Source organism: Bos indicus x Bos taurus, chromosome 9 (genome assembly GCF_003369695.1).
Source record: "Bos indicus x Bos taurus breed Angus x Brahman F1 hybrid chromosome 9, Bos_hybrid_MaternalHap_v2.0, whole genome shotgun sequence".
In the NCBI taxonomy this organism is placed as follows: Eukaryota; Metazoa; Chordata; class Mammalia; order Artiodactyla; family Bovidae; genus Bos; species Bos indicus x Bos taurus.
In genome coordinates, this window is record NC_040084.1 from 48,224,143 (window position 1) to 48,251,019 (window position 26,877).

Here is a 26,877-nt window from a genome sequence, read left to right on the forward strand (position 1 = left end):
ATTAAATGAGTAAATCGATGAGTAGTGCTTTGAACATTGTCAAGTACCTAGCAGGCATGCCAAAGATGTGTGTTATTAATTTTTGGTAATGAACCATATTCATATAGCAGTATTTCATGAAGCTGAGAAGCATATAGAAAACTGGCCTCAGTCATTATGGTCTTCTTTGAATTTTGTAACTTTTTCAAGATCTTTCTTGCTTCAGGGCCTTGCATATGTTGTTTTATCTGCTGAGAATACTCATTCCCGCTCCCTTTACTTTGATAATTTCTTCTCAAACTTCAGCTCTCTATCCTTCTGCAGTGAAGTCTAACCTGATTCATCCTTCCACACCTGATCCTTCATGTCATTCTTGATCATTCTGTAAAAGGCAGCATGCCATGCATCTTTCTTTCATATCTAGTCACAAGGGCGTATGTCTCTGTGTGTGTGCGTGTATGTGTGTTTAGTTCTCCTTATGAATTCTACAATTTTCTAAGTTTCATAAAGGCAGAGACCATGTCTATTTTGTCCATTAAATACAGTGGTTAGCATAAACCCTGGTATATCATTATCATTAAGTACATATTTGTTAAATACAAAAAGAATGATAAAAAGTAAAGTAAATAAAATCTAAGAGAAATGGAGCTAATTATGATAAGCACATTTATAAGGTCAAATTTTAGAATATTTCACTGTTTGTTTTTTTTTTTTTTTGACACATAATAAAAATGTTACACAAGAAGCATTAAATGAACTTCTCTTTTTGAAGATATCATTATTTACAACATAGCTAGAATCTCCTCTGAGATTTTCGAAGAGAGAAAGGGAAAAAATAACCATAAAATAAATCAAATGATCATACTTCTTTAAAAATATAAGTTAAGCATCAATAAATTATATCAAGCTAGCTTATAAAAATAAGGGAAATAATCTCCTCAAATCTTTTCCTAATTGTGGCTACTCAGTGATCAGACTGTTCAGAAAAAGATTTTTCAACTAAGTGATATAAAATAATAAAGTACTTTTTCTTTTTAAGAAAATCACAATCACTTTGAAACTAACACAGTGACATAGTCTAAAATATAAGTGACCTACTTATTAATATGTAAGCTTAGAGTCCTTGGAAGGAAAGTTATGACCAACCTAGATAGCATATTCAAAAGCAGAGACATTACTTTGCCAACAAAGGTCCATCTAGTCAAGGCTATGGTTTTTCCAGTGGTCATGTATGGATGAGAGAGTTGGACTGTGAAGAAAGCTGAGTGCTGAAGAATTGATACTTTTGAACTGTGGTGTTGGAGAAGACTCTTGAGAGTCCCTTGGACTGCAAGGAGATCCAACCAGTCCATTCTGAAGGAGACTAGCCCTGGGATTTCTTTGGAAGGAATGATGCTAAAGCTGAAACTCCAGTGCTTTGGCCACCTCATGCGAAGAGTTGACTCACTGGAAAAGACTCTGATGCTGGGAGGGATTCAGGGCAGGAGGAGAAGGGGATGACAGAGGATTAGATGGCTGGATGGCATCACTGACTCGATGGACGTGAGTCTGAGTGAACTCCGGGAGTTGGTGATGGACAGGGAGGCCTGGCGTGCTGCAATTCATGGGGTTGCAAAGAGTCAGACTCGACTCAGTGGCTGAACTGAACTGAAGCTTATAGTGTATTTCAGAATTGATCTTACATGTTGGTTATATGGAGTAATGATCTGAGGAATATGTCTCAAACATCATTATAGATCAAAAAAAAAAAATGTCCAAGATCCAAAGCCTGATAATTTTTAAAAAGTTTTCTCTGGCTCTGATATTAAGATTTAATACCACTTGTTTATGAACAAATATAAAATTGTTTATTAGTGAGAAAGATATTTGACTACTTCTTACAAAATAACTCTTGAGTAATCAAGCAAAACTGAGAAATTGTATGGGTAGTCTAATCACCTGCTTTGTTTGGACAAGAAGTTTGCAATAACCTGCACACTTGAAAAAATATTTAAATACAGTCATTTGAAAAGTGTTTATGCTCTCTAATTTTCTGCTTAATTAAATACCAATTTTTAAAATTTAATTTGACAAATATTATTGAGTGCCTGCTATGCCCCAGGCACTTTTCTCTGACACTGAGATCTAAAAAGTGTAAAATTTGATTAGATTTGTATAGATTCTTACCAAAATCTTGTATAGATTGTATAATCTTACCTTGTATAGATTCATACCAAATAGAGATCAGATAAACACAAAATTTCTAACATTAAAAAAAGTAATGTATGGTAAGTAAAATGATAAAGTATTATGATACACATGTACACTTCCCTGCCTGCCCCAAACATACACAACTGAATGGAAAGATCAAAGAGTTTCACAGAGTGCATGCAAACTGAGGTGGGTCTGGAAGGATGAAAAACTTTTCACAGGAGAACATAACGAAGTGGGCAAAGATTTGAAGCCATAAAATAAGTGATGCATTTGAGAGTTTGGCTGTATCAGGGAGAACTGAGAAAGTAGTACAGGGGCTAGTTGCTGAAGACAGATGCCCTTGCCCAGCACACTTTATTTTGTGAGCATTGTAGAGGCATATATGGTATAAAAACAAGAGACTTAGTCAGATCCTAATTCTCAAAGCAGTGGTCAGTGATGTTTGCAGAAATATTGTACACATGAAATAATTCAAGAATAGTATAGTGTTAAGCTTAAATATGAAGTACTGACAAGTTCTATATTTCAGGAACGGAGAGAAACATTTTGCAAACAAAGGGAACGGGGCTAACACAATCACAGTAGTGAGCTAACTGGTTACCCTAGATCAGTTAAAATACAGGATTTCTGAAAGGGAGAAATGGGAAATGAGGATAGAAAGATGAGAGAAGACAAGACAGTAAAAGGCTTTGAATAACAGGGTCAAGATTAGGGGGCCTTTTTAATGTCCGATATGGACTCAGACAAGAATGTGTCTGCAATACAGGAGACACAGGAGACACGGATTCAATCCCTGGGTTGGGAAGATTCCCTGGAGGAGGATATGGCAATCTGTCCCAGTATTCTTGCTGGAAAAATCCTATGGACGTAGTAGGCTGGTGAGCTACGGCCCATGGGGTCGCGGAAAGTCAGACACAACTGAAGCGACTGAGCGCAGCACAGCAGCAGGGACTCACTAAAGACTTATAAGCAGAGAAGCAGGGAATGACAGAATTAGATCTTCACAATGGACAGTGAAATATATTATAAAGGGGAAAGGTTGTCAGCAGGAGGAAGTTACACTGTTACTGTAACTGTTCCAGCAGCGGGTTATGAGATCCAAGATATACTGGCAGAAAAAGAACGTAGTACTATCCTGTGCATACATTCCATCTGAGGACCACGGCTGGTGGATTTGAGAGCTAGCTTTGAAAAGAGATGGGGATACAAAATTAAGTTAAAGGGGACCAGAGAAGTTTGGATATAGTGGAGCAGGTATTCACTGAAGTTCTTAGCAAAGGAGTTATTAAAAAACACCTCATGAACTTCTATCACCATCATTTCATGATCACCAGCTTGCTTCATTATCAAGAGTCTTTAACCCAAGCTGTTTTGTTTGGACATGTTTTGATCTAACATCCTGTATTGCTAGTAAAAGGACAAGATTATGAATTCCTCCTGGCTTGATGTTCTACCATAAATCAAATTTAGAAATCATGTAAATGCTAAAAGTATGTGGAGGTTTGTTTTGGACATTAATCTCACATTCTTACTGGCTACCTGGAGAAATCAACATTGATAAACTTATTCTGTAGGTGAAAGTACTTACTAAATTATATAAAAGTTCCTTGCTTGTCCTAAAATTAAAATTCTTATTTGCAAATGGCATAGTAGGCATACATGAACATTATTGTGATTTAATTAAAACATATAATTGCAAGAGGGGTAAAAATATCTAGCTTATCAGTATTAATTTAATTCTGTTGGTAGTGAAAATATTTCTGAATTAAAACAGCACTTGTCATTTGATTTCATTAGGGAGATTAGTAAAGTAAAAGTGATTTGCCATGATGAAAACAACTAAATTGAAAGCAAGGTTAAAACATAATTATAATAGAAAAAAATCTCAAAAATAAATGGCATGCCCTCTGAAATTTATTTGCAGGAAATGAAAATGAAAGCAGAAGTAAAGTTCACATGCAGCTCCTCACATAACTATATTTATATAACTGCTTGTCCATGTATTTTTAAAATGTTAGCATTCACAATTTTTCAACAGCAACTAATTTTGTAGAAACATAAAGATTCCCAGTAATAGGTAAAGCTGTATTATTAAGCAACACAAGCAGCCCAAACATTAATATAATTTACATCATTAAAAGCTAACAAAATAAAACTGACTAAATTAACACTGACTCATCCATTATACAGCAACTGCTAAATAACTGTAAAATATATTCCATTCTGTTCATTTCTACTCTAATTATAATGTCTTTTTCTATCCACTTCCATGTTTGTCTGCATTTATCTAAAAAGAATGGGAAAACTAATACTTACCAAAATGGTGGTAACTATCAAAGAACGATTGGATAAGGAATCTGTGATGTTGGCTGGCTTTCCCTTTTGACTTTCTGTCATATTCAGGCCACTGGCTGGATCCCAAGTTCCAATCTATAAAATAGCATATGTACTCTGTAAATCATCCATCAGACACCTGGAGAGAGCACTGCAGAGAAAGTTAAGACTGCTAACACTTATTATTCACCTCTGCTACATTATCTGCTGTTGCTGAAGTAACGGCTGCTTGTTTTAAGCATGATTCACTGCTTTGTGAAGTGTGTCCAGCGAAGTGTGACATTAAAGAACAAAATGATCCATTGCACTTCTACAGTCAGTGTGGGAGCTTAATTTTCCATTCAAACTTTCATTCACCAAGATAAACTACAGTTGATGATACCTTGATAGTTGGCTGGAAACTCATTAACAGCATATATCTTTTATAGTAATGGATCTATCTTATCCTCTCATTATGATGGTAACATGCCATATTATATGGACAAAGCTAAAAGAGCAAGACCTGGGGATCCAGGATAAATTAATAGGTAAAGGCAACTTAAAAGGGGCATTTATTTGTATTCACAGCACCCCCAGTAAGGTGAAATCACACCCCAAATTACCTCTGGAAGTTTTAAAAATATACCTTTGAAGCTTTTAAAATACTCCAAGAAAGGAGATTACAGCAAAATCTCATCTGGATAACCTATTCTAATACTATCACTTGTATTCTACACTCACTACACTCACTACACACAATACACTCACTTGTATTCTACTATCACTACACTTCTGTTCAGTGTATATTTTAACTATTAGGTTGTTGCAAAAGTAACTGTGGTTTTGGACCATGAATTTTAAATCATTATAACAGGTTCAAACACATCTTTAATAATCAAAATAGGAACCATTACAATCAACATATTTTTGCCAGCAATATGTTGGTTTATTCCTGTAACATAAAAATCCATGCTTCAGAATTCTATGAATTCTTAGAAAGCATTTTCAACCTCCTGCTCATTGTGGAAGCATTTTCCCTGCAAAAAGTTGTTGAGATGCTTGAAGAAGTGGTAGTCAGTTGTCAAGATGCCTGGTGAATATGGTAGATAAGGCAAAACTTCATAGCCCAGTTCATTGAACATTTGAAGCATTGGTTATAAGATGTGTGGTCAGGCCTTGTGGAGAAGAATCGGGCCCTTTCTGTTGACCAATGCTGTCTGTAGGTGTTGTGGTTTTGGTGCATTTCATCCATCTGATGAGCATACTTCTCAGGTATAATGGTTTCGCTGGGATTCAGAAAGCTGCAGTGGATCGGACTGGCAGCAAACCACTAAACAGTGACCATGACCTTTTTTTGGTGCAAATTTGGCTTTGGGGAGTGCTTTGGAGCTTCTTCTCAATCCAGTCACTAAGCTGGTCATTGTGGGTTATTGTATAAAATCCACTTTTTGCTGCGTGCCACAATCCAATCAAGAAATGGTTCAAGATAAGACAACACTTCAAAATGACTATTTTTTTTTTTTTTTTTTGCCAGCTCACAAGGCACCCATTTATCAAACTTTCCAATTTGCCTCAAATGCCAAATAACCATAGAATGGTCAAGGCTGAGTTCTTCTGCAACTTCTCGTGTAGTTATAAGAGGAACAGCCTTCAGTGATTGCTCTCAGTTGGTCACTGCTGACTTCTAATGACCAGCCACTACACTCCTCATCTTCAAGGCTCTTGTCTCCTTTGCAAACTTCTTGAACCATCACTGTACTGTAATACTGCACCTAATATTAATAATGCCCTCTGAAAGTTTAAGCCAAATGCTGTGTTCAGATATATTATACTCAGTGAACACAGTTTATAAAATGACCTCTGGAGATACATAAAAGCATAAGATACAACTGTATATGTAGATTGGTTTACATACAGTAGTTATATAAGTGGTTTACATATCTGCACTACTGCATGCCATGTAATAATAGTGACCACTAACAGAGAGCAGAAGCAAAGGAGACACAGAGTCAGTGTTTTCATCAGCATTAACTTTTCCTCACCCTCTCAAACCTGGGAGTCACCAGTAGTGAAATTTGTCTTTCTTATGTCCCTAGCCAATTACCCAAACAAAGCTATAAATTATTCATTTATTTTAATATAAAATTTTGTACATAAAGAGCTTTCTCAATTACAGATGAACCCATCATAAGTTGAAATATTAAGTCAAAAATGCATTCACTATAACAACCTACCAAACATCCTAGCTTGGCCCCGCCTACCTTAAACATGCTCAGAACACTTATATTAGCCTGCTGCTAAGTCACTTCAGTCTTGTCTAACTCTGTGCGACCCCTTAGATGGAAGCCCACCAGGCTCCCCCGTCCCTGGGATTCTCCAGGCAAGAACACTGGAGTGGGTTGCCATTTCCTTCTCTGAAGCATGAAAGTGAAAAGTGAAAGTGAAGTCACTCAGTCATGTCCGACCCTTAGCGACCCCATGGACTACAGCCTACCAGGCTCCTCCATCCATGGGATTTTCCAGGCAAGAACACTGGAGTGGGGTAGTTGGGCAAAATCATCTAACAGAAACCTTGTTTTATATAAAGTGCTGAATATATCATATAATTTATAGAATACGGTATTGAAAGTGAAAAACACACTGGTTGTATGTCCAACAGGATGGTTGTAATGGTACTGGTTGGTTATCCCAGTGATGGAGTGGCTGACTGGGAGCTGCAGCTCAATGAGCTGCCAGCATTATAAGAAATTGTCATACTACACATCACCTGCTCAGGAAAAAAAGATCAAAATTCAAAGTATGGTCTCTACTGAATATGCATCACTTTTGCATTATCACCATTATAAAGCCAAAAAATCATAAGTTGGGAACTGCCTGTAAATTAAATTATTTTTAAAGTGACATTGATTTGAAAGTGAAAGTGAAAGTCACTCAGTCATGTCCAACTCTTTGTGACCCCATGGGTTACAGAGTCCATGGAATTCTCCAGGCCAGAATACTGGAGTGGGTAGCCTTTCCCTTCTCCAGGGGATCTTCCCAACCCAGCAATCAAACCCAAGTCTTCCACATTGCAGGCAGATTCTTTACCAGATGAACCCCCTACCTAAATATGCTAATAAAAATCTCATTGGTTTAAATCCAAATTAAATGTTATTATCTTTTCTATTTTCTTTACATTTTACTATATGTGCTCTTTTGGATCTCTCCATTTGTATAGCTTTATCAGTAACTTTTTAAGGTGTTTATCTTCCTTTAATTGGAGTAGTACAAGAGTAGAAATGTTAACAATTTCTGTTCTTCATAAAAACAAATGTCATTCTAATAGTTGTATATAAATATAGACCCCCATGTATTTTTTTTCAACAACTCATTTGGGGATTCAATGTAAATGTATTTAATAATGTAAAAAAATCTTGTCATATTTTCTAATACTTAATTTTCTTCTTACCACCTAAAACTATATATTTCTGGTATTTTTGTCAATAAAACAAAAAAGTCAAATAATACAATAAGGGGAAAAAAGAAAACAATCTTGATTCAGCATTCTTTCCAAAGTAAATTACATACTGGTCAATTAAATTACTTTAAAACTGTGACTACCTTGATGTCATAAAGAGACTAATTACAATTTCGATTCAATAATGAAAGGTTTTCAGGGGCCAGATGGGTAATATCAATGTGTAAAGTGAAAGGGCATAAGCCAGTAGTAAGAATTTCTAGGCTAAAATGTGAAGTTTCTAAATCTCAAAAACATCTCAAGGCAGAAAAGTAACTGCGGCCCACTAACCCAACCTGCTCTGCTGTGTGCCTTGGGCTGCACACCCAGAATAAGTACTTTTTTCAAATCTCTAACAAGGCATCACCAGAGTTAGAAGAGGCCCTGCTGAGGACCTGGGTGGAGGACAGAAGGGAGGTCAAACCTAGAATTCCTGCTGACCTGCTTAAATTGTTTCAAATTCAAAATCACTAAAAAAAAAACAAACCCAAACAAAAATGCCCTGTTGGCTAAATAGACATCTGCAGACTGTATTTTGCAGTGACTGGTACTTTTCTGATCCTGATCTATGATTAATACCTATTACACATTTGTCCCTTAGATTTAATTGTCTTTTTCTTTCCCCACTGTTGGCTAAATAGTTAGATTTTTTCAGACATAATTCTGTTAGCAAAGCACTGGCAGGCATCATTTGCCCAGTGTCATCTGCCTAATGACAAGCTTGACTACTAAGTTTTTCAACTTTCTAACAAATCATTAATACAAAACATTGTCCATTTCACTTACTGTTATCTTCCAGGATTACACTTACAAAAAATAAATTAGCTAAATGTTTACTCATCTAAACCTACTAATCTAGGTTCATTTTCTATTGGTTGTTTTTCTAGCACTCTTTGGATGAAGGGGTTCTGGCTCATGAATCCATGATCACCTATAATCACAAATATTAGGTATCCCTCTTTATAAGTCTCAGGTTTCTACATAGAATATTAGAATATTTCAGAAATTTCAGTGGCATAACAATTTAAATCAAATAAAATTTTGTGTGATTCCCCGATTTTTAAGTCTCTTAGAACTATATGATTCAAAAATTTCTGTTGATTGAAGAAATTGCCACCAGTGGGGCTTTTTGTTTTGTTTTAATCACAAGAGCCATAGACTAAATCAAGACAATCCTTTTTCTTGCGATGTATCTTCAGAACCATAATTTTTTCATTATATTATTCAATCAAGTCATTTAACATTATTTTCAGTTTCAAAATGTAATAAAGATATCTAAGTACTCTTGACCTCAAAGAGTTATGTTAAATAGAGTGAGTCTATCTGTTGGTTTATGTGAATACTTCAAGTTTACAGTTATCTTCGTGGTATAGCAACCCTCTTTACAATTTAAAATGTCATGGTTTGGATAAGTCATAAGTTCACTTTACTTATAAGCATAAAATTAGATAGAAGTAATACAAAAGTACTTCAAAAATCACAAAGAACAATAGAAAATCATAGTATTACTCATTTTTCTGTTTTATGTTCTGAATAGTTCTTAAATTTGCTCTTCTTCATAAAAAGAATGTATATTATTGATATCAAATTATAAAACATACAAATAGAAAGGAGAACGTCAATTTAAACTTTGAAGCTAAGCACATACCCATGTCAATCATAGCTAATGATTTAATGTATTTTCTTTAATTCTTTTATCTTTATATGTATTTTCCTTACATAATTTCCAATACAGTCTTGTAGGTAATCTCCCAGACTCGGAAGGGTGTGTCAGATCACCAGGATCCTATTACATCTCCACAATTATCACCAGGGAACTGGGCCACATTACTTTTCTCCGACTCAATTTCCTCATCTATAAATGGGGATATAACTTTGTCTACCTCAAAGAGCTATTGTGAGGATCAAGTGATAAACACTGTAATGTGTTATATAGTGAAGTCCCTCAGTCGTGTCCGACTCTTTGCAACCCCATGGACTGTAGCCCAACAGGCTACTCTGTCCATGGGATTTTACAGGCAAGAGTACTGGAGTAGGTTGCCATTTCCTTCTTCAGAGGATCTTCCCAACCCAGGGATCAAACCCGGGTCTCCCGCACTATAGGCAGACACTTTACCATCTGAGACACGAGGGAGTCCCAATGTGTTTATAAGTGGGCTACAGTTCAGTTCACTTCAGTCGCTCAGTCCTGTCCGACTCTTTGCGACCCCATGAATCGCAGCACACCAGGCCTTCCTGTCCAACACCAACTCCCGGAGTTCACTCAGACTCACGTCCATCGAGTCAGTGATGCCATCCAGCCATCTCATCCTCTGTCATCCCCTTCTCCTCCTGCCCCCAATCCCTCCCAGCATCAGAGTCTTTTCCAATGAGTCAACTCTTTGCATGAGGTGGCCAAAGCACTGGAGTTTCAGCTTTAGCATCATTCCTTCCAAAGAAATCCCAGGGCTGGTCTCCTTCAGAATGGACTGGCTGGATCTCCTTGCAGTCCAAGGGACTCTCAAGAGTCTTCTCCAACACCACAGTTCAAAAGCATCAATTTTTCGGTGCTCAGCATTCTTCATAGTCCAACTCTCACATCCATACATGACCACAGGAAAAACCATAGCCTTGTCTAGACGAACCTTTGTTGGCAAAGTAATGTCTCTGCTTTTGAATATGCTATCTAGGTTGGTCATAACTTTCCTTCCAAGGAGTAAGTATCTTTTAATTTCATGGCTGCAGTCACCATCTGCAGTGATTTTAGAGCCCAGAAAAATAAAGTCTGACACTGTTTCCACTGTTTCCCCATCTATTTCCCATGAAGTGATGGGACCAGATGCCATGATCTTCGTTTTCTGAATGCTGAGCTTTAAGTCAACTTTTTCACTCTCCACTTTCACTTTCATCAAGAGGCTTTTGAGTTCCTCTTCACTTTCTGCCATAAGGGTGGTGTCATCTGCCTCTCTGAGGTTACTGATATTTCTCCCGGCAAAATTATTATATAAATTAATATATCCTATTTCCATACTATTATGAGTATTTTCTTCTGGTATTAAAAATTAATTACATTCAAAATTTTAATGATTATAAAATAGGAACATTATATAAACATATCACAGTTTACCTAAGGCTGTTGATGCTTGACAGAAAATCACAAAATTCTGTAAAGCAATTATCCTTCAATTAAAAAATAAATTTTAAAAATAAGTCTTTAGTAAAACACAGTTATTTACAAATATTTGCCCACATATTTTAGTATTTTAAAAACAGATTCCTAGAATTGGAATTACTAAGCCCCCCAAAAAATAAAAATGAGTCAAGATTGTTAGTACATGTTGCTATATAGCTTTTCAAAACTATTACTGTGTTCATTATGATCCACCTGACCATATATAGCATAATAAAACTTCCTCACAATTCATTTTCTACTTTTTTTCTGATATACAATGGGTTCTTCATTTCTTTTTTAATTGAAGTATAATTGCTTTACAATATTATATAAAGCAATTGTATAAATTGCGTAGTTTCTACTGCACAATGGAGTGAATCAGGTGTATGCATGCATATATACCTTCCCTCTGAACCTCCCTCCCACCCATCATGTTAAAATATATATTCATAAGAATTTTATATATACACAATGTGCTTTACTTTTTATATTTCTCAGGATTTAAAAAAAATTCTTCATATAATTTTGTGTGGTAAACTACATTTTATCTTTTGTTGCTTTGATTTATTTTCTCATGTAGAAAAACATTTATTTATTTTTTTTTAGAAAAACATTTATATTCAGATGATTTTAAAGTTATTTATCTGAGTATCTCATTAATTAGTTGATGCTTTACTTATTTATCTTTGTTTCTGACAGTTTTCTCAGCATAAATTTTCTTTGTTTTGTACTTTATATTACTCCTTTGGCTGAGATAATGTTTTCTTTCCTCTCCTGAGATATATAATTGTTTGCCTCATCTGTAATTAGCATTTTGACATTTCTTCTAAACATGTATGTTAGCACTTTTCCTTGTGAGCAGAATCAATGGGACAGGTTTTTTAATTGTCTGTGGAATTTGAAATAATAATTTTTGACAAGTATACCAAAAACTTTCTCAGGTAGAAACAAAACAAACACTTCCAGCAGGGTGTAAAATATTAGTTATATATGAAGTCAAGCTCATTTAAGGTTAAGAAATAATTTATCTACTAAAAAACATTTGGCATCATAGAATCTATTAAAATTCTATTTACACTCTCCTCTTGGCATTTGCTAACAATATAGTCATGGATGTTGGGGAATAAGGAAAAGAATGATACAGTTTTTCATCACAGAACAATATAAAAAGGAAAACTTCTCTGATTATACATAATTTTTACTTAATTTTAGACAAATATGTTTTGAGCAAAGAGCATAACTGGCAATTTTCTAAAGGCCTGTTTGGTGATGAGAAACCACACTGTACATTATATACAGTCTTAGCACAATGTGGAGTCTCTATCAAAAAATAAGGTTGCTTTAAAAAAAAAATTCGTCCTGATTTATAAAAGAATGATATTAGAACATTCTCTAACACCATACATAAAAATAAATTAAAATAGACTAAAGACCTATATACAAGACCAGAAACCATACAACTCCTAGAGGAAAAAATAGGTAGAACAATCTTTGACATAAACATAGCAATATATTTTTGGATCTGTCTCCTAAAGCAAAGGGAATAAAAGTAAAAACAAATGAGTCCTAATTAAAATATTTTTCATAGAAAAGGAAACAAAATTATCAACAAAACAAAAAGACAACCTACTGAATGGAAGAAAATATTTGCAAATGATATGACCAATAAGGGTAGTTAATATATATGCGACATATATAAGTGTTAGTTCTCAGTCATGTCTGACTCTTTGTGACCCCATGGACTGTAGCCTGCCAGCCTCCTCTATCCATGGAAATCTCCAGGCAAGAATACTAGAGTGGGTTGCCATTCTCTTCTCTAGGGACTCCCGACCCAGGTATTAAACCCATGTCTCCAACGTTGCAGGTGGATTCTTTACCTGCTGAGCCATCAGGGTTCCTTAAATAGCATGTTCAATTCAAAATCAGGAAAATAAATAATCCAAATAAAAACTGGGCAGAAGAACTGAACAGACATTTTTCCGAAGAAGAAATGCAGATGACCAACAAGTATATGAAAAGATGCTCAACATCACTAATCATCTTGGAAATGCAAATCAAAACCACAGTGAGATACCAACTCATACCTGTCAGAACTGCTATCATCACAAAGAACACAAATAACAAATGTTGGTGAGGATGTGGAGAAAAGAGAATTCTTGTACACTTTGGTGGGAATGTAAATTGGTACAGCTACTGTGGAAAAGCTATGGAACTTTCTCAAAAAAACTAAAAATACAACTACCATAGAATGAGCAATTTTGCTCCTTGGTATATATCCAAAAAAAAAAAAAGACCAAAAAAAAACAAAACAGAAAACACTAATTCAAAAAGATAAATGCACCTCTCAGTGTTCACCAAAGCATTATGTACAATTGTCAAGACATGGAAGCAATCTAACTGTTCATCACAGATAAATAGATAAATAGATTATATATATATATATATATAAATACATATATAATTATTATATATGTACATACATATATATATATATATATATATATATATATATATATATATTTACATACTCTCTCTCTCACACACACACAGACACACACACAAACATGCAGAGACCAAACCTGTGTCTCCTGCATTTGCAGGCTGGTTCTTTACCACTGAGCTACCAGGGAAGCACCAATGTAATTGGTGGGCTGCATATTTCTCTGTTAACTAGTGCATCTATTCTTTCTAGATAACTTGCAAACTCAGGTTTCTCAAGCCTACATGGAACATGAATAATGGGCACTGAGTTTTTTCAACATAGCAGTTTTCTTACTATGTATTAACAGGTAGGTAATTGGAGAAGGAAATGGCAACCCACTCCAGTACTCTTGCCTGGAAAATTCCATGGACTGAGGAGCCTGGTAGGCTACAGTCCATGGGGTTGCAAAGAGTCGGACATGACTGAGCGACTTCACTACTATTAACAGGTAGACAGTTTTTGCCTTCATTTACTTCACCCCTTCCAGTGTTAGGGCTTCCCAATGGCTCAGCGATAAAGAATCCACCTGCAATTGCTGGAAACACTGGTTCAATCCCTGGATCAGGCAGATGCCCTAGAGAAGGAAAAGGGAACCCACTCCAATATTCTTGCCTGGGAAAGGCCATGGACAGAGGAGCCTGGTGGGCTACAGTCCATAGCATCACAAGAAAGTTGGACATGGCTTAGTGACTAAACAAAAACAGTAACACAATGCAAAGAACTCCTCAGTTAATGACTTTTCTAAAACTGTCTATCAACCAGTTAACATAAGTCTGGAATTTCACCATTTGAGAACTATAGCATTAATATGAGAACAGGAAATCAATGAGTATATAATGATCTTACAGAAAGGGCTGAATAATCTAAACATGGATTTTTTTTCACCACTGATTTTTATTTTTGTTTAAGACAAAGTCTAAACATAATTAAAGAGTTAAGAGACAGGTGATACTTTTGATTTTTAAAATACAATTTGAATCAATGAATTTACTCAAATATAACTGTGATAATATTCAATTAAGGGTCATTGTTTTGCAAGGATAAAAAAGTACTTCAGAGATGACTTTGAACTCAAATCAATGCATTATAATTATGTTTAGTACACATGCATGCTATTTGCTAAATTGCTTCAGTTGTGTCCAACTCTGCGACAGTTATGAAGCAAAATAATAACTATAAATACACTGACACAAACTGAAAAATATCAGTACAGTTATGAAATTTGGCATGTAATGATTCTTTGTATAACTCAGACAAATTAAACAGTAAACATCTTCAAAGACAGACACTAAGTTTGGGTCCTTCCTAGGATCAATTTTTGCTTTTCAAGAAGCAAATGACACATTTACCACAGGTGTAGAGATTGTTGGTCAACATCATCATTATCACTGCTTTCCTAAAGACAGGAAAAAGAAATCTTAGCTCCTAGGAAAGTTAGGGGTCATTGTTGCCATGGAGACCAAGGTGTATGTACCAAGAGTCATCAAAGAGAGAAAGATAAAAGCTGCTATGCATTATGTGAAGTTGCTCAGTCGTGTCCCACTCTTTGCAACCCTATCGACTGTAGCCTACCAGGCTCCTCAGTCCATGGGATTTTCCAGGCAAGAATACTGGAGCGGGTTGCCATTTCCTTCTCCAGGGGATCTTCCTGACCCAGGGATCGAACCTGGGAATCCCGCATTGTAGGCAGATGCTTTACTGTCTGAGCTACCAGGGAAGCAAATGCTATGCATTAGGTGTTTACAAAAAAAAAAAAAATCCTCAGTGATCTAATGTAGATTTTCAGATTTAGATAAATTTTGGACTGTAAATCCATTCAGATATCTTTTCAGAGGGGGTTAATGATTCTTCTGACAAGACAAAGATCAACAGTAAAATTTTATGCAGAAATTACCACTCTTTCTTTAAATATATATATATATTGTACAAAAAAGTTTCTTTAAATGCACTTTGAAACATGTTCTCTTTCTGGAACATCAGATCAGATCAGATCAGTCGTTCAGTCGTGTCCGACTCTTTGCGACCCCATGAATCGCAGCACGCCAGGCCTCCCTGTCCAACACCAACTCCCGGAGTTCACTCAGACTCATGTCCATCGAGTCAGTGATGCCATCCAGCCATCTCATCCTCTGTCATCCCCTTCTCTTGCCCCCAGTCCCTCCCAGCATCAGAGTCTTTTCCAATGAGTCAACTCTTCGCATGAGGTGGCCAAAGGACTGGAGTTTCAGCTTTAGCATCATTCCTTCTAAAGAAATCCCAGGACTGATCTCCTTCAGAATGGACTGGTTGGATCTCCTTGCAATCCAAGGGACTCTCAAGAGTCTTCTCCAACACCACAGTTCAAAAGCATCAATTTTTCGGTGCTCAGCTTTCTTCACAGTCCAACTCTCACATCCATACATGACCACAGGAAAAACCATAGCCTTGTCTAGACGAACCTTTGTTGGCAAAGTAATGTCTCTGCTTTTGAACATGCTATCTAGGTTGGTCATAACTTTGCTTCCAAGGAGTAAGCGTCTTTTAATTTCACGGCTGCAGTCACCATCTGCAGTGATTTTGGAGCCCCCCAAAATAAAGTCTGACACTGTTTCCACTGTTTCCCCATCTATTTCCCAGGAAGTGATGGGACCAGATGCCATGATCTTCGTTTTCTGAATGTTGAGCATTAAGCCAACTTTTTCACTCTCCACTTTCACTTTCATCAAGAGGCTTTTTAGTTCCTCTTCACTTTCTGCCATAAGGGTGGTGTCATCTGCATATCTGAGGTTATATGTTTGTAAACTCAGACAGGCACAGTCTCACTACTAATCCTCACTCTTTCCATATATTATCAAAATATTTGAGTTTTTAGCAAGAAGTCTATGGATTGTTGATAGCAGTTCCTCTACCAGTGGGTAAAAATGCAAGTAGTGAATATTCAGAAAGCACAGATTTTAGAAGTTGAATCTTTATTTGATAGTAAAATATAATGAATTCAATCTTTTGCTATACTATGCTAAGTCACTTCAGTCGTGTCCGACTCTGTGAGACCCCATAGACGGCAGCCCACCAGGCTCCCCCGTCCCTGGGATTCTCCAGGCAAGAACACTGGAGTGGGTTGCCATTTCCTTCTTCAATGCATGAAAGTGAAAAGTGAAAGTGAAGTCGCTCAGTCGTGTCCAACTCTTAGCGATCCCATGGATTGCAGCCTATCAGGCTCCTCCATCCATGGGATTTTCTAAGCAAGAGCACTGGAGTGAGGTGCCATTGCCTTCTCTGTTCAAACTTTTACAGGTTTGCAAATATGGGTCATCTTGATTTATGCTATTTATATAAATTTTTAATTTTGTAGAAACTGGCAAACATATATTCCATAAGATGGCTCTTGATAGCCACTTTTCTTTCTCAAGATTGTCCCTAAGGGGGCTAATTTTATTCTAAAAGCATGCTGAGGCTTAGTTTGATCTTTGTGTTTTTTCTAGATTAATATGATATTAATAAAACAGCCACATTTCAATACGGATTTATTAGGCCTTTGCACTGAGAAGACAGAACATTCTATTCTCTAACTTCTATTTTAATATATTAAATATCACATTTAGGAGACTATCAGAAAAATAACCAGAATAGATAGGAAATTCTGATGCTACACAAAGGGCAAGAGACGTACACAATTATGATTTTAGTTTAACGTTTCTATTTAGATGAAAATTTAAAAAAATCCATTTAAATAACAAACAAAATATAATAGCAAGAGATTGATTTTTTTTTTTTCTTGGAAAGCTCATGATGTACATAGTTGTCACAAAGAACATTCAGTAAGAAAATTCAATCAGGTGGTAAAATAAAGCAATTTTATTATTGTACTTATTATTGTACACAGTTTCTTGGAAGGAATTGTTTTTAAAGTCTAAGTGTTTTTTTAATGGCCTTTAGATAGCTCATTTTGCAATGGAAATGAACCATTATCATGTACTGTCATCAACTCAGTTCAAACCTATTTGTGTAAAACCCTCCTAACTGTTTTTGCTCTAAACAGAACCTTTTTGATATCATATTCTAAGAACCACCTGAATATTTCTTAATATCTATTGCCATTAGTCATGTTTTTGTTCCATCTGAAACTGGTCTTTCCTAAAATATAGCTAAGTCTCAGAGTACAAGATAAGTAAAGTCAAACCATTTCCAATGGTAAATCATATCATAGTTACATATCCTTTAAAAAATCTATTAATTTTATTGTCAGTTATAAATAAATTTGTATATCTCCAATGTAGTACCCAGGTGAAGGGTCTCCTTGTTATAATTATAGCAAAGGATGTGGAGGGAAGTAGATGGATTCTAAATGTATTTTGAAAGTGAAATATACAACATGATCTTTGGACAATGATTCAAGCTGGGAAAATCATTTATTGTAATTTTCCTTTTCGTACTGTTATTAATCTCAATTGTTGTTCAGTCACTAAGTTGTGTCCAACTCTTTGCAACCCCATGGACTGCAGCATTCCAGGCTCCTCTGTCCTCTTATCTCCTGGAATTTGGTCAAATTCATGTCTATTTAGTTGGTGGTGCTATCTAACCATTCATCCTCTGCTGCCCTCTTCTCCTTTTGCCTTCAATCTTTCCCAGCATCAGGATCTTTTCCAATAAGTCAGCTCTTCACATCAGGTGGCCACAGTAATGGAGCCTCAGCTGCAACATCAGTCCTACCAATGAATATTCAGGGTTGATTTATTCAGGATTGACTGGTTTGATCTCTTTGCTATCAAAGGGACTCAAGAGTCTTCTCCATCACCCAATCCCAAAGCATCAATTCTTTAGCACTTAACCTCCTTTATCATCCAACTTTCACATCCATACAACACTACGGGAAAAACCATAGCTTTGACTATATGGAACTTTGGAGGCAAAGTGATGTCTTTGCTTTTTAATATATTATGTAGGTTTGTTTTAGCTTTCCTTTGAAGAAGCAAGCATCTTTTAATTTCATGGCTGCAGTCACTGTCTGCAATGATTTTGGAGTTCAAGAAAATAAAATCTATCACTGCTTCCACTTTTTCCCCTTCTATTCACCGTGAAGTGATGGGATCAGATGCCATGATCAATACCAGGCTCTTAAAGAAAGAAACCGTCTTAGCATTGCCTGAGGAAAACAAAGTCATTTACTGTCTTATATCCTTAATCTTCTTCCTCTGTTTCAGAGAAAGGACTGCCATGTCCCAAGGGCTTTTTTGGACAGACATGGTTGGATGTGTATGCAATATTCTTGACCTTTCTTATACCTGACCAGGTACATCTGTGAACGACTACAGGAAGGAAGAAATTAGCACCTCCCCTCCGGAAGCTGACCAGATCCAGGAAATATTTGACTTTAGCTCCTCCCCTTTCAGTACAAAAGAAGTCTGATCTAACTCCTGGCTTTTTGAGTAAAGACATTATTTCTTGCCCCAATTAAACCAATAATAATAATAGATGTGACTGCTTGTTTATGCAGCACGGCTGACCCTTCTTAGACCATGACTAACTGGGGTGGGTTCTTACCAAGGTCCCTGGTGAGCCAAAGGAGAAGGAATTCACTTTGATTTATGATTCCCAGCTAAGTGGAAAGCTGTATCCAGAGTAGCATTTTAACCCCAAGTTCAGTTCCATGAATATGTCCTACTTCTATTTGTCAGAAGTATACAGGAAGCTCCACAGTCACAAATATCAGAAGTATGTATTATACTGTCATTAACTGTTTTAATCCTAAGATTAACATTTGAGAAAACAATTCAAAATATATCTGTTTACTGTACATACAAACAAGAGGTCTTTATTTTAACATATATGACTGTCCAATCCTTTGTTATAATTTTATGCATTCATTTATTATTGGCAGGTTTTCTTCACTAGAGTATAACCATTGTAAAGGCATAAAATAGATGTTTATCGAATATTTGTTAGGGAATTAAATGAATAAATAAAGTCAAAGATGATAAGAATCAAAAAAGAGGCAGTAGCATGAGCAGATAGGATTGAGGATAGTTAAAATTCCTAGCCTTATTCATATTAATGTAGTATTTTTAGGTTCTTTTAGAGACCACGATATCTTTTTCTTCAGCCAGTACAACAGGGAAGTCCATTTCTCTCAGCTTTTTTTGAGATGGGGAATTGGGCATAGAGAAGTTGGGTGGAAGGATGAAGTTCATACACTTGTGATAGAACTGGAATTGTAATTTAAGTCTCCTGAATTACCATTTATTGAACCTTTCAAAATGTGAACTCTATCAATTTAGGAACTCTGTCTTTTCATCTATGAATTGGTAACTATACTATTTAGGAAAAGACAAAGGTAAAATCAGCAAGACTTATGAGCCTTCAGGAGGCAAATATTGCTATTACCCATGATATAGTTGGAGACACTGTATTTTGAGGGAATAAGAAACCTGTTTGTAAATAGTAAATGGTGGAACAAGGATTTGAGCCCAATTCTGTTTGAATTTAGTCCTTGATCTATTAATCAGTCTACTAAATTAAAAAATGAATATATTTCACTGGTTTCTCTGGTGGCTCAGATGGTAAAGAATCTGCCTGCAATGAAGAAGACCTGGGTTCAATCCCTGGGCTGGGAAGATCCCCTGGAGAAGAATGGCCACCCACTCCAGTAGTCTTGCCTGGAGAATTCCATGGACAGAGGAGCCTGGCATGCTACAGTCCGTGGGGTCACAAAGAGACACACAACTGAGCAATTTTCACTTTTCATTCCTACAATTTCAAAGTCAAGTCAACCATAATGGCATTTCCAAAATATTTCCACTATTTGGAAAATAGTGACTAAACTAAAATACTGACTAAAGTAAATTCCACTTCCCTTTTTTAGCTGATGACTAATTTTCAAAGGTTCTGAAACAGTTTGATGTGAACTCTAAGTTCCTTTTCCCTATAGCTTACCTTCACCCACTCTTAGGACTTTGTCTTCTCAGGAGATTTGTGCCAATTTCATTCTAAAGTAAATTTCCTTTCCTTTTTTTTTTTTTTTTTTCTCCAGTGTTTGATTTCTAGCTCTGTAACTAGCTCCTTCCACTTTTGCCATATAGGCACCACCATTATCCCTTAACAGAGTCCCAATAGTCTGCTCTTCTTTAAACTAACACTGATGAAGGTTCAGTTAATACCATCTGTCACTGTTTACTCTAAATTATACTCTCAGAAGAGTTTCATGGCTTCATAGTAAAGTTATTCCAAACTATATCTTCCCAAGCAATCCACAGGACTCCAGGCTATTCTGTCTTTGAAATCACAATGTATACATTGCAAATATGATTGCAAATATCTTGACAAGGTGTTCATGGTATGACACAAACCAGCATTTTAGCTCTATTTCCCACTTCTACAGTATGTGAGAGAATGTGTGTGTGTATATAATATGTATGTGTGTGTGTGTGTGTGTGTGTGTGTGTGTGTATATATATATGGCTCATGCTTGGTCATGTCCAACTCTTTGTGACCCTGTACACTGTGGCCCTCCAGGCTCCTCTGTCCAGGAGATTTATGAGGCAAGAATACTGGAGTGGGTTGCCATACCCTTCTCCAGGGGATCTTCCCCACCCAGGGATCGAACTCAGGTCTCCTGCATTGCAGGCAGATTCTTTACCACTGAGCCACCTGGGAAGCCCTATGCATATATATATATACATATATAAATCAAATAAAATATTAGTGCATATAAATTATCAAGTGAAAATATATGCATATGTGTGCTCAGTCATATTTGACTGTTTGTAGCTCCATGGACTGTAGCCCATCAGGTTCCTCTGTCCATAGAATTTTCTAGGAAAGAATACTGGAGTGGGTTGCCATGTCCTCCTCCAGAGGATCTTCCCAACCCAGTGACAGAACTCAGGTCTTGTGCACTGGAGGCAGATTCTTTACCATTTAAGCCACCAGGAAACCCAAGAATGCTGGTGTTGGTAGCCTATCCCTTCTCCAGGGGATCTTCCCAACCCAGGAATCAAACTGGGGTCTCCTGCATTGCAGGTGGATTCTTTACCAGCTGAGCAACCAGGGAAGACTGTGTATGTGTACATATATATGTATAAATCTATATATTTCTATGGGAGAAGGCAATGGCACCCCACTCCAATACTCTTGCCTGGGAAATCCCATGGACAGAGGAGCCTGGTGGGCTAAAGTGCAGGGGTCACAAGAGTGAGACATAACTTAACGACTAAATAACACCAGCAAGTGGATCAAAAGGCCTGCGTAATATGGCAATGGCATCCCACTCCAGTACTCTTGCCTGGAAAATTCCATGGACGGAATAGCCTGGTAGGCTGCAGTCTATGGAGTCGCTCAGAGTCGGACACGACTGAGCGACTTCACTTTCACTTTTCACTTTCATGCATTGGAGAAGGAAATGGCAAACCACTCCAGTGTTCTTGCCTGGAGGATACCAGGGACGGGGGAGCCTGGTGGGTTGCCGTCTATGGGGTCTCACAGAGTCGGACACGACTGAAGCGACTTAGCAGCAGCAGCAGCATACACATCTATGATCAAATGAAACATTATGCATGACTTTCCTATATTGTTACATCTTTTAGAAATTATTCAATTCCTACTAATCTATAAATTCTCTATTATTCTAAGATAATTCTAAGAAACTTGTATGCTGTAATATACTTAATTATACTCTTATCAGAAATATTCTTTTATTACTCTTTTGAAACTTGAAACAGATGTTCCATTGTATTTACTTACAAATGTGTGTTACCTGATCATTCTATAGAAAAAGCCTCTTGAGCCTCTTAAGGATAAGGACTGTGTGTAATTAATTTATCAAAACAAATTTTCAAATTTCAGTTAAGAACACGAAATATCGATGAAATGTTAAGGCAACATGTATAACTCACATTATTATACTCCGCTTACCAATAGGATAGATCATAACATATACCTGGTAACTATTACATTCAGGGTATTTCTGTAATTCACAGTTCAGCCTGAAGAAACCTCTAATATTTTCTTTATTTTGAGTCTACGATAGGACTGGGTCTATGGTAACATGAAGAGCATCACCATTTTTATGTTAATGTGTTGAAATATAAGCAGTGCTTGAGGCTCATCCTAGTGACCTGAGTACTTTCAAAGAATAAGGTAATAGGATTCCCAGTAAATACTGAGATTAGTCCATATGAGCTGACTGAACTTCACCATTATCAATTCCAGCCTTGGGTATCAAGTGATGTTCTCAGTCTTGGAAGCAAGGTAATTAGGAAGTGACAGTCTCACGAATATTTTAGTTTCAGTTTATTATAAGATTCCTGATTTTGCATGGTCTTGACAAAGGATACAAACCAAACTCTCAATGAAAAGAGGTAATACTCCTATTAATTTTACTCATCAATTTGTCATGATATACCTCTTGTCTTGGTGACATTACAAATATGTGTTTTCTCTCTCCTGCATCATTTAATCAACATTTATATATATTTTGTTTCATTTCAGGCTAAAAGACCCCTTATTTTGATTCAATTTCCTTCTTTAGTTTCCATCTATGAGTGATGTTCCATGTTCAATTGTTAGATGAAATATAACAATATCTTTAAAGTCATATTATCGCAAACTTGTTTCCTAAAGTTCTTATCAAAATATCTATTTTAATTTGTAGCTTTCAATAAATGCATCAAAAATATCTAAATACATATATTAAAAATATAAGCAAACTTCTATTAAAATGTTCTAAAAGTAGCACACACACCCAAACTCTGTACATCACCTCAGTTGTATAAATAAAATCAAGGGAGACAGAGTCAATGTAATGTGTAGCATTCATGTTCATATCTAAGTTACTTGTGCAGATTAATTCAGACATTTCTCTTGAATATGGCCCAGCAGTGGAAACATGTTTTAGTATTTAATCGTTTTATATGGTCTGCTATAAGTGGGAAAGTCTATGCAGGCACATGTGATTATAAGTTACATATATAAAGACTCATACTACACCAAATATCTTCTAATTATATCTTATAGCTAATTAGGATTATATTAATACATTAATATACCTTACATTAAATGAAGATTACATACATTATATGCAAAGAATCAGAAAAACCTGATGAGAAAATAAAAACATAAAATATCTTAAAAGACATCTTTATCCTTGAGTTCTAATTGCCAATTATTATGTCTAATGTAATGAATTGAGAACAAATTTCTTAGAGTCACTCAATAAATTTAAAAGTCAATGAAATGTGGCAACAGGAAATATTTACTTCTTCATTAGGATATGTTTATTTAATAATTAAAGTAAATGAACTGAATGTTTCAAGTACCTTTTCCAGACCTTCTTCCTTGAGGCTGATCACATCCAAATCAAAATCTGTTCGCAAGCCATTGGTTTTGTTGAAAGTGATTCTGCCTGTGAGGCCTTCCCAATGTGCCTGTGGGGAAAACCAACAAACAAACAAAAACCATAGATTATTAAATATGTAAAGGATGAGAAGATAAACCGTTTTTGTACAAGGAAAAAGAAACACTATTTTTGTTACTTCTCATAAATTTACATTGCTGTCCATTTTTAGTATTTAACATTTTATTCTCTTCTGAACTTCGAAGGATGTTTTTTCCAAATATGCTATCCAAGTCCCAGGGAAAATTTATTGTAAATTTTTCATTTTAAATACTGCATTTGCCAGGTATAACCTTCCTTTATGAGAAACTTGTGGCTTATGTTTTAAATAGCAAAGCTCTTTCAGCAAAGTGAGAACTTAAAATAGTAAATATCTCACTGGGGATTACAACTAGAAATACTATTATAAAATACCACTCCTAACATCAAACTAATACAAAATAAATATTTTATTACAATTAAAGAAACTGAATCTAGGATACATTTTGTTACATTACTTCAATCATACACTTTATACTTAGAATAATTAACATTGCTTTATTTTACGCTGTGTGCTATTTGTGCTTCATTGACTATGCCAAAGCCTTTGACTGTGTAGATCACAATAAACTGTGGGAAATTCTGAAAGAGATGGGAATACCAGACCACCTGACCTGCCTCTTGAGAAATCTGTATGCAGGTCAGGAAGCAACAGTTAGAACTGGACATGGAACAACAGACTGGTTCCAAATAGGAAAAGGAGTACGTCAAGGCTGTATATTGTCACCCTGCTTATTTAACTTATATGCAGAGTACATCATGAGAAATGCTGGACTGGAAGAAGCACAAGCTGGAATCAAGATTGCCGGGAGAAATATCAATAACCTCAGAGATGCAGATGACACCACCCTTATGGCAGAAAGTGAAGAGGAACTCAAAAGCCTCTTGATGAAAGTGAAAGTGGACAGTGAAAAAGTTGGCTTAAAGCTCAACATTCAGAAAACAAAGATCATTGCATCTGGTCCCATCACTTCATGGGAAGTGAAAACAGTGTCAGACTTTATTTTTCTGGGCTCTAAAATCACTGCAGATGGTGACTGCAGCCATGAAATTAAAAGACGCTTACTCCTTGGAAGGAAAGTTATGTCCAACCTAGATAGCATATTCAAAAGCAGAGATATTACTTTGCCAACAAAGGTTCATCTAGTCAAGGCTATGGTTTTTCCAGTGGTCATGTATGGATGTGAGAGTTGGACTGTGAAGAAGGCTGAGCGCCAAAGAATTGATGCTTTTGAACTGTGGTGTTGGAGAAGACTCTTGAGAGTCCCTTGGACTGCAAGGAGATCCAACCAGTCCATTCTGAAGATCAGCCCTGGGATTTCTTTGGAAGGAATGATGCTAAAGCTGAAATTCCAGTGCTTTGGCCACCTCTTGTGAAGAGTTGACTCATTGGAAAAGACTCTGATGCTGGGAGGGATTGGGGGCAGGAGGAGAAGGGGATGACAGAGGATGAGATGGCTGGATGGCATCATTGACTCGATGGACGTGAGTCTGAGTAAACTCCGGGAGTTGGTGATGGACAGGGAGGCCTGGTGTGCTGCGATTCATGGGGTCGCAAAGCGACTGAGCGACTGAACTGAACTGAACTGATACTGGGAGAAATATATCGAAATTACTTCACATCAATGTACACTTCCTATAGGAGCATTTCTTCAGGTAGAAAGAGGTAAGAATATAATAATCTAGATACACAATGGACTATCCCTCAAGAGTGAGCAAATATCTAGGTTTTTTTAATACAAAAAGATTTCTCATTCTGCTGGCTATATAGCCAAATTAGATGTTATATATGTTATTTGCAAATAGCTTGGAAAAATAGTTACATGTGAAAATTTTAAATAATGTAACATATACTCATAATTATGTTTGAATATATACTGAGACTCAAAACAGGTAAAACCCAGTAGATAAAGGGTAACATTTCAAAAAGTATTACAAATGTATATAATTATTACTACATTTCTAAGCTCCCTGTGTTCCTTGGATACTTATGTGTAGAAATTCTAAAACAATTTTAGGCTAATAAATTATAAGTAAATTTTTTAAAAAACTATAGTAGATATCTCAGTGCATATTGCAAAAGGGCATCCTTGAGGTTACCATGTGTCAACAGTTGTCCAGTAAGGAAGGAAAACATTTTGAACTTAATTTTTTCCAAAGAAAATAACTGTGGGCAGTGAACAAAAATCTATAGTAGTATAAAAATAAGAAATGGGATCAAGAAGTACAGAAGTAGAAGTACAGAATAGTCAAAGAAATCTGGGTTAAAGACAGCACAGGGAAATATACATCAAGGAAACTGTGCAACTAATAAAACCAATCACAAATTGAATTCTGAACTTTCCAGCAACCAAAGCAAAGAAGAAAATATGATGAAAATACAAGATACAAGACCCATAATTTAAGACACATCAATTGCCCAGGAGAAACTCAGATTTTCCTGGTACTGAAACCTGACAGAAATCTTTTTGATCTTCATAAGAGAGACCCTATGTGATTTAGTGGACAAGATCCTCAATAACACCCTACAATGAATACAATAGTGAATTCAGTTTCTTACAGGGCTGTTTGACACATGTCTCAATTGTCAAGTGCTTCATTCAGAAAAAGCTCTTCTTCAGCAAGCTCTTCTTCAGCTAGCCAAACCAATATGCTCTGTTAGCAATCCTCTGAGACTTAGTTTTACACCAGAAGTAAATGCAGAATATGGAGTAATAAAAGAACAATATGCTGTTACAGGACTATCATTCCACCTATCTCAGAGTTCAGTAATAATTAGACAAGGAACTCATGAATATTCTTTGCCAAGGTCCTGATGATTCTTAATTATGATTCTGTTTGCACTTTTATTTTCATGA

The 26,877-nt window shown here is 36.1% G+C and overlaps 1 protein-coding gene across 9 annotated transcripts in view; it reads right to left on the reverse strand.

Moving 5' to 3' along the window:
- GRIK2 (glutamate ionotropic receptor kainate type subunit 2) overlaps window positions 1–26,877 on the reverse strand; it is a 735,871-nt gene that overhangs the window by 239,074 nt on the left and 469,920 nt on the right. For all 9 annotated transcript variants that reach the window (XM_027551329.1, XM_027551330.1, XM_027551334.1 and 6 more), the window contains 2 exons: window positions 23,904–24,011; window positions 4,489–4,602 (listed from right to left, as the gene is read on the reverse strand). In XM_027551329.1, the coding sequence (XP_027407130.1) occupies window positions 4,489–4,602; window positions 23,904–24,011 (222 nt within the window). The remainder of the gene's footprint in view (window positions 1–4,488; window positions 4,603–23,903; window positions 24,012–26,877) is intronic.